This window comes from Monodelphis domestica, chromosome 1 (assembly GCF_027887165.1).
Source record: "Monodelphis domestica isolate mMonDom1 chromosome 1, mMonDom1.pri, whole genome shotgun sequence".
Classification (NCBI taxonomy): domain Eukaryota; kingdom Metazoa; phylum Chordata; class Mammalia; order Didelphimorphia; family Didelphidae; genus Monodelphis; species Monodelphis domestica.
In genome coordinates this window covers 666,663,112-666,681,565 of record NC_077227.1, presented here as the reverse complement: position 1 = coordinate 666,681,565, position 18,454 = coordinate 666,663,112, and the positions used below count along the sequence as shown (strand labels likewise).

The following is an 18,454-nucleotide window of genomic DNA, read 5'->3' as shown; positions in this document are numbered from 1 at the left end:
GAATTTTAATCCTAACACAACCCTCCTCATTTTAGTCCCACTGTCTTTCAGGAATGTTTAGCCTCACTATCAAGAAGAGTACAAGACAGAAGGTGTTGTCCTACCCTTGCATAAGGCTGGTGGCACAGCTGTACCTGAAACTCTATGGCAGTTTTGCTCACCAATATTAAATTAAAACAGACCTGATGCAGCTCTTAAAAGAAAGCAAAAATAATCAAAAGGATAGAGTTGGGAGGAGGGTTGGCAGGGGTGCAGTTTCCTGCTATGTGAGAACAAACTAAGAAGTGAGATTTCTGAGTTCAGAAAGATTGATCAGATTTGTTTACCATTCTTTTTTTAAACCCTTATCTTGTGTCTTAGAATCAGTACTGGGTATTGGTTCGAAGGCAGAAGAGAGGTAAGGGCTAGGCAATGGGAATTAAGTGTCTTGTCCAGGGTCACAGTTAGGAAGTATCTGAGGTCACATTTGAACCCAGGACCTCCCATCTCTGGGTCTGATTCTCAATCCACTGAGCCACCCAGCTGCCCCCTTGTTTATCATTCTTGACCTAAAGAGGCAGCCTGAGATGTCAGTGTTGATAAGAGGAAGCACTCCTTCAAAATCTGCTAATGATCAGCTTATGGTGTCCTTTAAGCAAAGAGGAATAACACAGGGAATAAATCAATGGCATCAAAAAGGCTTTGGATAAATTCATGAGGAATAAGTTGTAATTGATGCAGTGGTGAATACCTATTCTGTCTGAAAGGAATCTATTCTCGTACTGTAAACCAAGAGCTGTGCTATAGCTCACTACAAATTTACTCTCTTTTCCTTAGAAGAGAGGGGGCTCTAGTAAGGATGCACAGGCCATCCATCCGTATTTACTCGGACACCTCTAAACAAATGAGATCATCAAAACAGATTTCTGCCCAAATGTTACAGAGAAAGAAAACTTTAGTTATCTAATGAGTTCTAAATTACAGCAACATTTCATTAAAAGCAAAGGCTACTTTCTTACAAAAGGACCAGGTGGCAATTAATCATTGCTATTGTGTTAGGTATATCCTCTGCTCTGAGGAAGCTGTCAGCTAAATGTTAAAAGGAAGGGTCTTGTCAACGCTATCTTGTGTAATTTTCCAAAAGTAATGCAACACTCAAAACATGTTGATTATGAAATGATGTTCTGAAATGGTCATTTAATTAAAAATAAAAACTCAACTTGAAACTGCTCATTCACGTATTTATTCCACAGGCAAAAATAAATTATCCCTTAAAGATATAGCATTTAACAAGAGTAAAGGTGTTGCCACAACAGGGAAGTGCTTATACAACAGTTCAATCTAAAGTGCAACACTTTTATTATGAGCTATTCTATTCCCACGATGGAATAAATACAGGCTCTTCATCTCTGGAATATTTAAAGAGAGGTCAGAGATCAGGCATATAACCCTTTTGAAACTCAATGATAGTCATGGGTATATGGATAGTCAACAAAAAATATTTTCTATTAACACCATGCTGCAAGATGGAAAAATTCTCAAATTAACAGCTAATTAAATTCCCAGTGAAATTTGTGGTGTCAGAAAGAACAGATTTTTGGCATTCAGAAGTTAAAGGACTTCCTGCCACTGGTGCTGGCTTCAGTGAATGCCCTCCTCCCTTAGCTAGCACATCTGTTATAGAAAAGCTTCCCCCACTTTCATCTCTCTAGAGGGGCTGTTGATAGGCACAAGAAATCTCTAGTGTCCTCATCACCATGTGGTGTTAATGAGCTGGCCTCCCAACCTCTGGAGATATAAGGGAGATCAAATTAGAATGGCATCATCATCTTGGCTTAAATACCAGTAAACTCTTCAACATGTTCTGATAATCCACTTATTTTCAGAAACCAAACAACCAAAAGGTTTCCTTATGATAAACTTTCTAAATCTATCTGAAGAATATGTCATACAGGTCAGAATATTCACTGTTAACTAGGAAAATAGAAAATTCAAAGGGTTTTATGCCAAAACTCTTGTTAATAAATAAATCAGTCTTATGAACCCCCAACTCATTTATTTTTGGGTTGTGAAGCCATGTAGAGAGCTATCAGGCAGTAGATGGTCCCTCCCAGTGTCAAAGCCATGGTGGTCCGATAGAGCATTTGGTCAGGTAAACCGTGTTTCAAGTGGACAGGCAGACCATCAGATTTCTTGGAGAAAAAAACAAAAACAAAAAACAGGATGTATTAATATATGCAAGCATCAATCTAAAAGAACAAGACACAAATTAGGAGATTCTATAATTAGTGGAGAAAAATAAAACCAAACAAACAATCTTTCTGAGCATTAAATAAAATACTGGACATTTTCACAGGGTTAATATGACTAGTTTCTAAATCTGTAGTCATTCCAAATCTGGGCTTCCGTATGCATAGCTTTTATGTTCCAGGTTCCTTATTTCTGAGGCACTTATGTACTAAGTGTGATGAGGAGAAAGGTACTAAAGAATAAAAGATCTATATAAATCAGTATCCAGGCAAAACAAAATGCTGTTCACTTAATATGCAATTCTGATCCTAGGAGAGCCAAAGTCTGAACACATTAGGTCGATTAAGTATGAATGAGTTCAGGTTCATTTTGTGCTCAATTGCCCTTTTTTCATTAAGCTTTTAAAATCCTGTATATTAAGTGAAAATGTACAGAAGCAGCTTTTAGTCCATTATATTCCACACCCTCCAAGATTCTTCTCTTTGGCCTCATTTCATCAAAATACCCTCTCAACTCATTTGTCAAGTAAAAAAGGATTAGATAGATGGTGCTACATTTCAAACAAAATGATTCCATAAGTCATGTGAACAGCACTGATTTAGAATCTGGAAGCCTGGGTTTCCATGTTGACTCTTTCTGTTTAATTAAAATTCAATCCTGGGCAATTTAGTTCTCTAGGCCTCAGTTTCCTTATCAAATGAGAGTTGGTCAAGGTGATCTTTTTTTTCCCTTTAAACACCACCACCACCACCACCACCACCACCACTACCACCTTATTCTAACTTCTAGTTAGATAGAACAGTAGTAGGGGTTTAGGCAATTGGGGTTAAGTGACTTGCCCAGGATCACCCAGCTAGGAAGTATTCACAAAGCCAGATTTCAACCCAGCAACTCCCATCTCCAGCCTGGCTCTCTATCCACTGAGCCACCTAACTCCCCTGGGCAAGGGAATTTTTAAAGCCTCTTTCAGCTTAAGGTCAGGACATCCATCTATGAAGTACAGTGATCAAGCAATCACCAAGCACTTTCCATGTGCCAGGCAATGGGGAGCACCTTTGTAATGAGGCAGACAATGTGTACATAATAGGTCCACACAAGACACAGGGATGAAAGAGAACCCAAGAGGGGCAACCAGCAGCCCTGGGAGCCTGGGAAAGGCTGTTCCTGATTCAGAGATGGAGGTCAAGAGGCAGAGCATGTCAGCAAGAAAGACAGCCAGTACAAAGGCCTGGACATGGAAGAGAGAGCATCGTCCCTAAAAGGAATAACAGGTAAGCTAGTCACGCTGGACCACAGAGTTCACGGAGGGAAGCAATATGGAAGAAGACTAGAAAGACAGGAAGAGATTAAACTGCCAAGAGCTTTAATACTAGAGGAGTATATATTTGATGCTAGAGGGAATAAGGCGCCGCAGAGATCACGGATAATTAGAGTTTATTGAGTGTGGGGAGAAAGTAAGGGGGTCATGGGCAGACTGACACTTTAGGAAAATCATTTTGGTAGCCATGTGAGGACTGGAGGAGAGACAGAATTGAGGCAGAGAACAATTAAAATACTCTTGCGATAGTACAGAGGAGAGATCATAAGGATAGAAAGCAGAAAGTGGCTATGTGGAAGGAGAGAAGACATAAGAAATGTGAAGAAAGACCAATGAGATGGGGCAAATGCTTGTATACATGAGCTCCATGAAAGTGAGGAGTCAGGGACTAAAGCAAAAATATGAGCCTGGATCATTGGAAAAATGGCGGTACTTAACAATAATAGGAAGTTCAAAAGAGGAGTACCTTTGGGTGTAATATCTATTTCTTCACTCCATAAGGACCACTGTAAAGTGTCCATTTCCCCTCCTCAACAGTAAACTTGATTACCACTCCTTGGAGCAGAGATTTACAATATATGCTTTCCCATCTGACTCCTTCTGCCTTTCAGTAAATTTCAGGGGAGTCAAAGGATCAAGATCTTGGACCTTAAGAAATTATCTAATTCACCCCCTTTCTTACATAGGAGGAAAGCAAGGCCCATACGAATGAGTTGTCCAAAGTCACACAGCTCAGAAACAGTAGCATCCAGTTGGAGCACCTTTTAGTATGCCACAATGAACTGCAACCCCCTTCTATAAAAGAGGACTGCATTTTAATAGTTCAATTTTTTTTAATTATGAAAAGGAGCTATTGGCAATCTTAAAGAGAAAGTCATAGCCCCTTCTTTAAAGCCAAACAGAAATGTCTTTTGGATCTCCTAACATGAAAAAAACAAGAACTGTTGGGTAGCCAAATAAAAAACCCTGATTCTACAACATGAATCTTGCCCCTTCATTTTTATCAGGAAATGAATATGTAACCCATAGATCAAAGATCTAAGAATGGTTTCAAGGGATTTGAGGACATTTTTATTGTTAGAAATTCATATATGGGGATAGAGATGATTTTTTTTTCATGAGTCAATTCTTTTTTAATTAACATGCCCAAACAACAACAACAAAATACTTCCTTTGAAAGTCCTCAAATTATTCTCATAACATCAGCTAATGGCTATTTTCTTTCCTGAAATAAAGACACCGGAAAGAAAATTTTCTGTTCTGTGGGTTCTATTGTTGATAGTTTCCAGGATTAGGAACACTTAAATGCTCCCAGCAACCTTTAAATGCTGCGATAGAGATGATTTAAGTACCAAAACGGACAGACTCAGACTGTGGGAAGTAGCACATCTCTATTTAAGACATCACAAAAAGTGGGTATTTCACAGGCTTTTCTAACTCTTACCTGAAAAAATTTCTGCAGTTCTGGAACTTTGTTTTTCCCAGCATAATCATATGTAGTTGTTTCTGAGGCAAATTTTGTTGGTGTGGCAAATATAATAGGTGGTGCTTCTGAGGATGCCACTGGTTTTAAACCCTATAGGAAAAGAAAAAAATAAATGTAGAGATGAAAGTATGGGCAGACATTTAAGTAAATCTAAAAAGCTTTGCTCTTGGGATGGATTATATTCAGTAAAACCTTTTCGCTCATTCTCCTACCACTAAAGATGTATTGTCTGGTCTTCAAACATTCCCCAAAGCAATTGTCTATTCTTTCAGGGCAAACACTGGCCCAAACACCCTCTTTCTCCACAGAGGAGATGGACCGACCCCAAGATTTCATGACTGCAAGGAATTCCCAGTGTGGAAATTCCATTAACAACTTCTTACAGTTATTTGAAGCTCTAAGATGTTGGGGGAGTTCATTAAGATAGTACATTTTGAAGGTTAAACGAACCTAATTTAATTCATTCAGTGATCTAATGATTGATTAGGTGATCAGAAGACCTATTAGCATGCTTTTTAAAAGTATGTATTCTAACTCTGTTAAGTTTCACTATGTAAGCAATAAAGCTAGTTAAAAAACAAAAGAATTAATCAGTTCATTTGTAAGTTTCCTAGATCAGCTGCCAGTTTACTGGCTGTATCATTTGTTATCTCTCTCCCTATCTGCCCCTCCCCCCCCCAATCTCATCAGGTCCTGCCCATTATATCTTTTCCCACTGCTGACTGGCAGATCCAGAGGTTCAATGCCTCTTCTCTCTACTATTGCAAGAATTTCTTAGTTTTCCCTATCTTTCAGCTTCTCCTCCCTCTAATCCAAGGGTTTTTAACTTGGGTCTGGGAACTTGTTTTTAAAATGTTTTAATCTTTCAATATTCTTATCTTCCTTTGTAATCCTATGTGCTTTATTTTAGGCATTTAAAAATATAACTCTGAGGAGTCCAGAGACTTCATCAGATTGCCACCAAAGGGTTCATAGTACACAAAGGGACAAGAACTGCTTTAATCTGTCTCTCAGATAGTCACAAACATCTAATTGCATGACTTCCCCATCTCTTACCACATAAAATCCAAATTCAGCCTGGCATTCATGGACCATATTTGGAGACCTGGGCACCTCTGAAGTCAAACTTTTTATACCACTCATCCAGCAAATCATAATGTCATCTGACCTGAATTTGGTGCTTATGGCTACATAGCAATCCTTATTGTCTCTTTGACTCCCTATCATGCTATCCACAAAACCTCTTTCCCCAAGTCTCTTACTTTAGCATTACTTTTGGTAGATGTCCTTGGCGCCTGCTTTTTTGAAATTGAAGCCATCTGTCTTGGTTTGTTCTCCTTCTTACCTTAAAATCTGCTTTTCCTTCCCTCTAATGTCAGAAAAAGGAGGAGGGTCTTCTTACCAGGATCTCTCAACTTGTGTCCAAGATCCCATTTTTTTCTATCTCCTGGAATCTTGCTCTATTTATAATATATTCACTCTATTGATTCTTTCCTTTGCATATATACATAGATTACTTTTAGTCAAATAAAAATTGGACTTGATACTAAGACAGAAGGGAAGGGGGGGGGGAGAGGGAGAAAGGGGGAGAGGGAGGAAAAGGGAGGGAGAGAGGTCTTTAAAAGCTAAAGAGAGGATTAAATTTTGTTATTGTAAGAAAGGCCCCATTCTTTCCCTGCCCTCATATTACAGTTATATAACATTATAGAGGTAATAGGAAGCTATCAGAGTTGATTAAGTAGAGAACTTATATAATCAGATCTATACTTAAGAATCAGCATGCAGGCCAGACTAGAATGATAGAGAATTGACACAGGGGGACCAATTAGGTGGTTGTAGAAATAATCCAGGTGTGAGAGGTATTATAAATGTAGAAAGAGAGGTACTTGGCAATTGGCTGGATATATAATATCCAGGACGATGCTGAGTTTACAAACCTGGAGATGTGTAAGATGGTAATATCTTTGTCAGAAATAGAAAAATTTGGGAGAGAAGGTTTTGGGGAAAAGACTGGGTTCAATTTTGGACATGATAAGTTTTTTAAGATGTCTGGTACATCTGTTTTGAAATGTCTAATAGGCAATTGGTGATGTGAGATTAACATTCAGGGAGAGACTGGTAACTGATCCAGGAAAACAGACAAATGGATTGTTAGTAACTAATTCTACTATTTTTAGAATTTAACTAGTTTTATTAAATAGTGAAACTTAACAAAAACAAAAGCATATATATATTTTTAAACCCTTACTTCTGTCTTAGAATCACCACTGTGTATTGGTTCTAAAGCAGAAGAGCAGTAAGGGCTAGGCAATGGGGGTTTAAGTAACTTGCCCAGAGTCACACAGTTAGTAAATGTCTGTGGCCAGATTTGAACCTAGGAGCTCCTGGTTTCTAGGCCTGGCTTTCAATCCAATGAGCCACCCACCTGCCCTCTAAAAGCATATACTTTTAAAATGCATGCTAAGGAAACTTATTCAGGTGAACTAAGGGAGTATCACCTAAGGGAATCATGCTTTAAATGCTAATATTCACTGAATGAATTAACAATGTTTCCTTCAAAATACACCTTCCCAATACCACTTCCTTCAATACCTCCTAATATTATAATATATATATATATATATATATATATATAATAATATAGGTTATTATATAGATAATAACCTATAGGGAAAGAAAATATCCGTTTCTAGGTCATTCCCAATTCTCTTCTCTGCTTGGCTGAGAAAAAGAACTCTAAGGCCCATTCCTCTACTTGGGATTTTGATCTTGTCTCCTCTGCCACTGTTCCTACTCCAGCATTCTTTCTCATTTTAAATCACTCCTTAATCCATTAGTTCCATCCCATTGACTATAAACATTCCCCCCATCCCTTAAAAAAATCATATCTGGCCTTGATATTCTATAAGCCATCATTCTATATCTCTTCTTTCACAGTCAAACTTCTAGAAAGGTCTGCTGCACTAAATAACTTCTTTTTCCTAATTACTCAATTACTTACAACCCGACTTTACCCATTCCACTCAATGGAAACTGCTGTCCAAGACTACCAGTGATCTCTTAACTGCTTAACTGTTCAATCCAATAGCCTTTTCTCAGGCCCTATCGGCTTTGACCTCCTTGAAGCTAGCGTTTGGACAGTCAAACCTCTTCTCTGACACTTCTGTGCTGGTTCTACCTGTCTCACTGCTCCTCAGGCTCCTTTGTTGGATCATCATTCATCTCTCTCTGAATAAAATTCTACAAGAACTCTGCTGTAGACCTTCTCTTCTCTCTACTATCTTTCTATAATTAGCTGTCATGGAGCCAATTATCATCCCAAATCTATTATAAGCAACCCTTATCTTGGTCCTGAAACTGCAGTCCCCTATAGACAACTGACTGCTTGATATCTCCCTGGATGTCCTCTGCCATCTCCAATTATTCTCTTGGGAAACCCATCTCTCCTCTAAATTTCCCTATTTCTGATATAGGCCTCACCATTCTTTCTGTCATCCAGATTCCCATCCTCAAACTGAGGCTTGACTCTTCCCTCACCCAAATATACCTCCACATCCACCTTCTTTCCACTCTCACAGACACCAGCCACGTCCTTCACCTGTCTTCTAAAACTCTCCCAATTAGTCTTGTTTCCAGTCTCTTTTCCCATTCATCCTTTACACAGCTACCAAATACCCCTAAAATACTGATCTGACCATGTCAGTTCTGTACTCAAAAATCTGCAGTAGCTCCTTACTGCCTTTATCACAAAGTACTTTTCCATCTGATATTTAATGTTTTCTACAATCTGGTTACCACTGACCTAGAAGAATATCACCAAGAAGAAGAAAATTAAGAACTTGGAGCTAAAAAATGTTAGGCTCTTTCAAGAGTAGGGAATTGAATGATCTGAGGAGGAAGCAGGTGCTTATGGATCACATGAGAAATCATACATTAAGGTCAATGGAAGAAACGAATAATGGTGATTGGTATCAACCTGCAGGTGTACTGAGGCAACTCCTGGCCAACAGAAAGGACTGTTGTCATCCTGACAAATAGATCTAAGATCTGTCAAAAATAGATGACTACTCATTTCTGATAATTCATGTGGGAACAAAGAATATTGCCAGAAGGAACCTAAACTGAAGACCATAAGGGCACAAGTGGTGTTTTCATCACTGGTAACTGCTGAAGGCAAAAGAAGCAGAAAAGAAAGGCATATTTGGGAAGTAAACAGCTGATTAAGAAGATGGTGTCTGAGAATGGGATTTCTATTTCTGGAACATGACTTAAAATATGGGAATGACAACCCAGGGATGAAAAGGACTTTAGTGCTTTAAGATTTGCCAAGTACTTTATATTCATTATGTCACCAGAACTTCACAACAATCTTGTAAAGTGCAAAAGTATTTAATCCCCATCTTGCAGATAAGAAAATAGAGGCTCAGAAAGATTAGGTGACTTCCCCAGGGTCATGAAACTAATAAATGTTTGGAGCAAAGATTTAAACCAGTGTCTTTCAGGCTCCAAATTCAGGAAAAGTGGTAAAATCTGTTTGTGCATCTATATAAGTATGTTGTTTATTGTTCAGTTGTGTCCTACTCTTCATGATCCCATTTGGGGTTTTCTTAGCAAAGGTACTGGAGTGATTTGCCATTTCTGTTATCAAGTTCATTTTACAGATGGAAACATGGCAAACAGGGTGAAATGACTTGCCCAGGGTCTCACAGCTAGTGTTACAATTAAAATTGGTTGAGGGGCTTAAATTGTTGTAGATAAAAGAGTGGGAGCCATAAACTGTTTGGGAGACAGGGAATATAGAACAATTATGAATATGCCCAAGTCAACTGAGTTTTATAAAGAAATTTAATTAATAATACAATGATTAATCGAAGAAAGAGAGAGAGAGAGAGTAAGAAAGGAATAAGTATGAAGGGCCTTAAGCCAATATGGCTTAGACCTGAGTCTTAAGAGAGATATCAGTCGGTTTGTTATAACTCACCATAAGATCTGTCTAAGCAAGATTCTAATGACACCAGGCCAGCGTCCTTCCTCAAAGAGCCTCCTGGGGGACAGAGCCCCTCAGAGGAGCTCCTCAAGGAGCTCTCCTTCAGAATGAGATTTCCTCCAAAAGCACTTCTCCTCAAAGAGATCTATCTCCAAGGAAAGAGCCCTCAAGCATCAGTCCTCAAGGAAATGAGTCTCTCCGAATGAGATCCTCCAGAATGAGAATCAGAAATTGAGATCCTTTGCTCTTCTCTGAGCTCTTATTTTTAAGGGCAAAATCTCCTCTGTCACCTCCCCTAAGTCCTTACATCTACCAATCACTGTAGATGTTTCTAAAGGACCGCCCATTTTGAATTCACATCTGAGTAGTTTTAATCTCTTTAGTAAGTCAGGAAAAAATGCTGCTGTGTCAACAAATTTCATTAAGAAAAAACCTCTGAATAAGTTATCACCCTTTTAGGTTTAAGTAGTTTACAAGTTGCCCCACCTTTATAGGTACTTAGTATCCCATTGTATCAATTCTAAAACAGTCATGACTCAAAGAACTTCCTGTCCCTTCCATAAGCATGGATCAAAGTACTTTCATTGTTTAGCAAGCAGTTTTCTGTCCTAAAGCAGTCTTAAGTAGGGTAGAGCAGGGACACTCCCATAGCTAGGAGCCCCCACACTCAAGTAGAGTTCTCACCATCTGCTAGAGAATTTTTTTAAGTAGAAGATTCCCCAATGGGGGAAACCCCTAACATTCATAAGTCTGAGAAATTTTGAAGTTTACAATAGTGAGTATCTAAGTCCAGATTTGAATTTAGGAAGATGAATTTTCCTGACATCAGTTCAGGAATGCTATCTATCCAACAGCCCAGGTACCAGAGCAAACAATTTTAATGAGGAAAAATGGAGCTACAGAAAAAGACCAATGTAGATTTACAGTGTACTCAGCAAGCAACTTAAGATTTTTAAAAAAGAAATCTACTGAAATGGAAGCAAGGACAGATAAATAGAGCATGTATAAAAAATGTGCTCTCTAGAATACTACCAAGAATGCCAACGCTCAAAATAAGCTAAGGCTAGAGATGGAAAGGTAAAAACAAAAGAAATCTTTTTCCTTTTTTAAGGTTATATGAGGGGAAATGAGTATAATCTAAAATATCTTCTCCTCCCCAAGCTGTGTATAGGAAGGAGAAGACCACAAAAAAAATGATGACAGAATACAGAGCTGTTCAATTCCCATGTTGTTTCTGTTCTGTCAGAGAATGACCTTGAACTGGAAAGGAAAGAACAAATATGATTAAGAGGGAATATACAAGAGAAGAAAGATGGTAAGATAGTACCTGAATAGCTTGACCCTTGAGAAGTTTTAAAGTAACAAGATAGTAGATAATTAAGATTTTCAGGTACTATGAGAAAACTGGTGGATGTGACTGCTGCAAACTTAGGGTTATCTGTGAAAGGTCACAGAAGATGGGAAGGATGATAAACCACAAGAAGGATGAATGTTAACCTAATTTTCAAAAAAACTTAGAGAATGGAATCTGCAAACTATAGGTGAGTAAGCTTGATTACAATTTCATTTCCATGCTTAGAACCTACCTACTCTGTGATTTTTTTTTGCCTTTCTTTGTATCACTAGTCCTTGGCATAGTGCCTCCCACTTAGTAAATCTTTAATAAATGCTCATTGACTGCCCCCCCCCCTTTGCCTCAACTTCTTCATCAGTCAGTCAATGAATGACATTTATTTAGTGCCTACTACATGCCAGATGCTTCAAAGTGCTGAGGACATAAGGGAAAGGTAAAAAACAGCTCTTGAACTAAAGAAGCTCACAGTCTAAAGAAGACAAATACAGACAACAAATATATACATATAAGCTTTATGCAGAATAAATAGGAAATCATTAAGAGAGAAGGCACTAGAACTAAGAAGAGTTGGGAAAGATGTCCTGTATAAGGTGGAATTTTTGGCTAGGGCTTGAACCTAAAGACAGGGAAAGCAGGAGGCAAAGATGAGGAGTGAGAGAATTACAAGCATGAAGGAAGTCAGTGAAAATGCCTTTTGTATGGAGATTTGAGTATCTAGCAGTGAGGCTAATGTCACTGGATCACATGTGAAGTCATATGGATCATAAAGTACATGGAGAAATAGAAAGAGAATAAAAAGACTAAAAAGACAGGAGCTAGGAAGTTATGAAGGACTCAGAACAACAGATATATGAGTCTAGAGGTGATAGGGTGTCACTGGAATTTATTGAATGGGGTGAGAGTGTGTGTGATATGATTAGACCTGTGCTCTAGGAAAATCACTTTGTCAGCTGACTGGAGAATAGATTGGAACATGGGGAGAGGCTTGTGAAAGAGACAAACCAGCAAGTTATAGTCATAATTCAAACAGAAATCCAACTAAGCTGGTGACTGTATTAGAAGAAAGAGAGATGTATTGGTGAAATGTTTAAAGGTAAAAAATCACCAGGACTTGTTAAAAGACCAGATATGGGAGATAAAAGGGAATGAATTGTCAAGAATGATACATATATGTTGACAGCCTGGGTGACTGAGAGTGACAGTAAAAGGGAAGTTGGGGTAGTGAAATAGAAAATACATTGGAAAAATTAGTTCCGTTTGGGGCATGTTTTGAGTTTTAAGCTGTGCAAGTGAAATCTAGTTTGAGATGCAATAGGCAACTGTAGTTTTGAGAATGGAGGTCAGCAAAAAATTGGACTAGATAAAAAGATTTGAGAATCACCAACACAGAAATAATAGCAGAATCCATGGGAGCTAATTAGATTACGGAGTATAGTGAGAAAATTCAGAGCCTTGTTTTTGTATTTTTGAAGTTTCCGTTCAGGTGCCACCTCCTTGGGAAAGATTTTTCTGCATACTTCCTGCAATAACTTTGTACTTATTTAATTGCTTATGTGCTCTATTCCTCAGTAGAATGTAAACTCCATGAAGCTAACAACTATTTTATTCTACCTAGCACTGAACATTCTTCAGAATTGAGCTCCACCTAAAATCTCACTCTCCAAAAAATCTATTCATATCCTCCCTCATCTTAAAGCTTTCCTTCGGCAAATATCATATCTTCGCCCCCATTATTTTCTCTGGGTTCTCTGGGTTTGCAAGTTATTTCGATTAAAACTGAGCTTCCCGAGGGCAGGAGCTGTCTATGGTATCTCCATCGCTTATTACGGTACCTGGCAAAGGGCAGGAGCTTAATAAGTGTTTACTGACTTCTATTCAACAAATTTCTATTTGCCAACTTCCTGGGCAGTGGAAAAGGAATATGGAGCGGCATCAAAGAAAGAGAATGGAAAAGAGATTAGCACCTAAGCCTTGGCAAGGTCAAGTTCACAAAACCAGGCGAGCTCAGTGGTCACTTTCGTTTGTGGGAGCAACAGAGAAAGATCACCTTGGGACCTAGGGCTCGAGAGGCTGAGAGTTAAGGAACAGGAGAAGGGGACGCCACCGGGAGGACAAGAGGTGGCTGGAGCACCCTCAAGGGCAGCCAGGCTGGGGCTGCCGCTCTCTCTCCCGCCTCTTAGAAAGCACGTTCGCTCTCGTACCTGTGGGTTATAGGCAGCCGAAGCCCAGGACCCAGCCAGCTTCTGGGTGAAGCCGCTGAACTTGTAGTACATCTCGTCCCTCAACCCGACCTTCTGAAGCCGGGTTCCCCGCAGCTACAGCACCAGGAAAAGAAGGGAGGGAGACCGGCATTCGCCAAAGGACCCGCACTTCAGGACCCAGTGCAGAGCCCGTGGGGATGCCTACGGCGAGTGCCTGACTAGAATGAAACACCGAAGCTGAACAGAGCCCAGCCAAGCCAGAAACAGGAGTCAGGAGTTCCTAGGACGGCTCTCCAGATGGTTCAGAGACCCGGAAGCGAAAGCGCACACAGACCTGCGAGGTCAGGGCAGATTCTGCGCATGTGTGGGCTATGGCTCCCTGATTGGGGTCCGGAAGTTGAACGTAAAGCTTTTAGCGGATAGGTAGCTTCCCTCTTTCCGGCATTTGCCACTTCGTAGGATCCCTGAAGATTCAGTCTTCTGAGCTTCTCCAAGGGGCTCTAGGAAGGCCCCACCTTCTTGAAAACTATTTTACTTATAACACTAGTCCAAATCCCAATCTTGGGAATAAAAACGAGCGAACGAATGGAGAAAGCGTTTATTGAGCATATGCTGAATGCCAAGAACCGAGTTAGGCCATCTCAACACAAATAGAAAAGCATGGCTGGCAGTCTGTCCCTGCAAGAAGCCCAAGTTTTGGTAAGGGGAGACAACACAGGTAGGTTTCAGCTGCAAGTCAATGAAAGGAAGAAGAGGAACCCAGACTTGGGACTAGATTTGTTTATTGCATAACCAAAGACATACAGGACATGCTGACCCTAGCCGCCTACCAGGACTGACAACATGCCTTGCAATCCACCACCTTATTTGAATTTGGTTTTAATATTCCTGATTTTCTTGTTCCTGAACTCAGATCCTATATGACTTTTAACCTGTTGAAATTTGGTGACCTAGCCTCCTATTTTGGCTTTTTCTAAAACTTGCGAGTTTTGAGTGTGTTCTCAGCCAACGGTGAATTGCTAACACCTTTAATAAATATTAAATAAATTAAGAAATGGAGTCTCAAAACAAAAAGATTCCTTTATCTTGCCCTTCCCCATTATGAGGGACATGGCCCAGGTCTTAGAAAAAGGGAAACCAGGGCTAAGAAGCATGCCTTTGACCTGCCAATTCTTTTACTGATATTGTTCAGCCTATCAGGTACCCAATAGGAGGAAATAGTTCCATTTTTATTTATTGAGGATGCTTTCCTTAATTGCCTTTTAGGTGAAGAGAAAGATAATAGATTCTGAGGGTGGAGGAGAATAAAAATCTCCCCCAAGGTCATAGTCCCTACATCTTGGAATTTATAGAACATTTGTAAATCCTGCCATTTTCTTTGAATAACCAAATTAGAATGACAAATTTACCATCATTATGGTGGTTTCTACATTTTCAGAGAGTGCTTGGCTATGTTTGTAAATTTAAATAATTATCCATTTATTTTTATTATTATAAGTTTGACTTTTATGAGGCTGAATGAGATTTGTGGCCAAATGACCAATAAAATAGAGAACCATGTATTTTCTCTAGTCCCCACTAAATTAAAAAAAAAAAACATCAAAAGAGGAAGTAAGCTTCAGAGGTAGAACACAAGACAAGAAATTAAGAAGCCCAACAAGGTAATTGCTGTATGACTTAACAACACTAATTCAAAACTTAACTCATTACCTCTCTCCCACTAGCTAGTACTTTGGTACCTACTTAGGAATTTCCTGTCTTTGCCAGCACATACTACCACAGCTCCTCCCCTACGCCTTGTTGAAACAAACAATAGATAACAACTCTCTCCTATTCACATTAGGAGAAAAGGAGAAAATAAAATGAAGGATGTTTAGGGATGTCTTAGTGGATAGAGAGCTAGGCCTGGAGATGGGAGGTCTTGGATTAAAATCTGGCCTCAGACATTTTCTAGCTGTATGACAACAGGCAAGTCACTTAAACCCCATTGCCTAGCCCTTATCACTCTTCTGCTTTGAAACAATGCCTAGTATTAAATCTAAGATAGATGTAAGGGTTTAAAAAGAAAAAGAATTCTTTACCTTCCACCCAGGAATGGTCCATAGTTTAGGGAACCTACTCAATATATCCACTCCACCCTCTTCCAAATCTGGATAGATATGTCTCAACCTAGTCAGAAAACTAAAGAATAGGATGGGTTTCCCAGGTCCTGAAAGAAAGAAAATTAGAATCTAAGAGGAGCCAATCTCTTCCTCTCAAAAGAAGGCAGAACCAGGCCAGTGAAAAGGGAAATTCTCAAGTAGAAAGAGACTGGAAAGCTTTGAAACCTATTCCCAAGGATAAACCCACAATCAAAGGGGTAAAAGCCAAAGTGACACAGGAATATAGGGAAAAAATCCTACAATCACTAAAGATATTAAAAGCAAGAAAATTTAGTTAACCCAGAGCTTAAGCAGCTAAATCAACAGTGAAGATACTAAAATTAGAAGGGAAAAGAAATACCAAGTCTTTCACAAAGCTCTAAACATTACAAGAAAAAGAATAGTAATATTCATGTTTTAATATTCCTATTTCCTCTCTTGCAGCTAACTTTTTTTTTAAAACCCTTACCTTCCATCTTAGAATCAATGCTGAGTATTGGTTCCAAGGCAGAAGAGTGGTATGGGCTAGGCAATGGGGGTCAAGTGACTTGCCCAGGTTCATACAGCTAGGAAGTCACTGAGGCCATATATGAACCCAGGACCTCCAGTCTCTAGGCCTGGTTCTCAATCCACTGAGCCACCCAGCTGCCCCCAACAGCTAACCTTTTTGAAAGAAAGTTTTCTAAAGTCTGACTTCTGACTTCCTTCGTTCCAAAGTTAGCATAATCTCTTAAATGCCAAATCTTGTCACAATAGAAATTCAATAAATTCCAATGGTTCCCTATCACCTCCAGAATCAAATATCATATTCTTTGGTTAGTGTCAAAACTCATGATAACTTGCCCTCCTCCTATCTTTCCAATGTTCTTACACCTTGCTCACCTCCATATACTTTGTGATTCTATGATTGAACTTCTTGATGCTCCTAAATTTTGCATTTTGATTGGCTATCCAGATGCCTAGAATGTTCGCTATTCTCATTTCCCCCTCTGTATTCTCTGGATTCTTTCAATTCCTAGCTAAAATCCTACTTTCTACAAAAAGCCTTTCCTGATTCCCCTTAATCCTAATTTTTTCTGGATTCTCTGGAATATGATTGTGATGGAATACTATTGTGCTACAAGAAATGACAAGGGGGCCATGGTTTCAGAAAAACATGGCAAGACCTGTATGAACTGATTATAAAGTGAAATAAGACTGTACCCAATAACAGCAATGTTGTGATGATGATCATCTGTGAAAAATTTGGCTACTCTGATCAATACAATGATCCAAGATAGTTCCAAAAGATTCATGTTTTAAAAATGCTGTCCACCAGAGAGAGAACTGATGAGCTCAAAATACAAAATGAAGTACAATTTTCTCACTTTTTTTTTTGCTTGTTTGGGTGGCATAGTTAATATGGAAATGTTTTGCATGATTTTACATGTACAATTGACAAAATATTGTTTGCCTTCTAAGTGGATATGGAAGGTATGAGAGGGAAGGAATCTGGAACTCAAAACTTAAAAAAGAAAAAATATTTAAAGCAAGTTTTAGGGGGCAGGTAGGTGGACTCAGTGGATAGAGCCAGGCCAAGAGATGGGAAGCTGTGGGGTCATTCTGGCTTAACTCCTATTGCCTAGCACTTACTGCCTTTCTACCTTAGAACCAATACATAGTACTGATAAGGTAAGGGTTGTTTGGTTTTTTTTTTAATAGATATATTTGAAAAATATTCCCCCCAAAATCCTAATACCTTTCCTCCATTTATTATCTCCAATTTATTCTGTTTTCCCCATATGTACACAGTTGTTTGCATGATGCCTCCCCAATGAGAATGCGAGCCACTTGAGAATAGGAACTATATTTTCCCTTTCTTTGTATTACCAGAACTTAGCACAGTGCCTGGCACATAGTAGGTGTTTAATAAATGCTTGTAGAGTGACTGATCTGATGAAACATAGAACTCTTGAGTTCCCAGTAAAAGAGGAAATCATAGTAAGATGTTCCAGAATAATCCAGAATCCAGAATAATTCCAAGGAGAAACCAAGATCATGTGAGAATTAGACTGAAACAAATGGCACCATTTGTGGCCTGCACATAAGAAATAATTTGTAGATAGCAAAACATGAATCCTCAGTGTCATCTCTCCAAATAAGCAAAAGAGACAAGTCGACTGGGACTACAAATATACTGTAGTAAAGGACAATCTAGAAGAAGAGAAGCAAAAAGATGCTGAATGAATGTCAAGAAATGAAATTTTCCCAATTGACAAATGGTCAATAAAAAGAAGTTTTTAGATGAAGAAAAAATCAAACCTATCAATAATCATATGAGAAAATGTTCTAAATCATTCTTGATTAGAGAAATGCAAACTAAAACGATTAGCCAATATGACAGTAAAGAAAGGTGATAAATGTTGGAGGGGACATAGAAAAATTGGGACACTAATTATTGGTGGAGTTGTGAACTGTTCCAACCGAGGCAATTTGAAACTATGACTAAAAGGCTATAAAATTGTGCATACACTTTGATTTTGTAATACCACTCCTAGTTGTGTATCCCAAAGAGATTTTTTTTAAAGGGGGGAGGGGAAGGACCTACATGTACAAAAATATTTATAGCAACTCTTACTGTGGTGACAAAAAATTAGAAATTGAGCGTATGTCCATCAGTTGGGGAATGGCTGAACAAATTGTGGTATATAATGATGATGGAATAGTATGGTGCTATAAGAAATGATGAAATAAGCAGA

The 18,454-nt window shown here is 38.9% G+C and overlaps 1 protein-coding gene across 1 annotated transcript; it reads right to left on the bottom strand.

Annotated features, from left to right (window-relative positions):
• Positions 1 to 1,203: 1,203 nt before the first annotated feature.
• LOC100032291 (cytochrome c oxidase subunit 7A-related protein, mitochondrial) lies at positions 1,204 to 13,900 on the bottom strand. The gene is made up of 3 exons (XM_016423943.2): positions 13,576 to 13,900; positions 4,992 to 5,123; positions 1,204 to 2,171 (listed from the first exon to the last, which is right to left on the bottom strand). The coding sequence occupies exons 1-3, from the start codon at positions 13,645 to 13,647 to the stop codon at positions 2,031 to 2,033; spliced, it is 345 nt and encodes a 114-aa protein (XP_016279429.2). The 5' UTR covers positions 13,648 to 13,900; the 3' UTR covers positions 1,204 to 2,030.
• Positions 13,901 to 18,454: the final 4,554 nt, after the last annotated feature.

Coding starts and splice junctions, on each gene's coding strand:
- LOC100032291 (XM_016423943.2), bottom strand. CDS start 13,647: ATGTACTACAAGTTCAGCGGCTTCACCCAGAAGCTGGCTGGGTCCTGG. Junction 5,124..13,575: donor CGGCTGCCTATAACCCACAG/GTACGAGAGCGA, acceptor CTTTTCCTATAG/GGTTTAAAACCAGTGGCATC. Junction 2,172..4,991: donor AACTGCAGAAATTTTTTCAG/GTAAGAGTTAGA, acceptor TTTTTCTCCAAG/AAATCTGATGGTCTGCCTGT.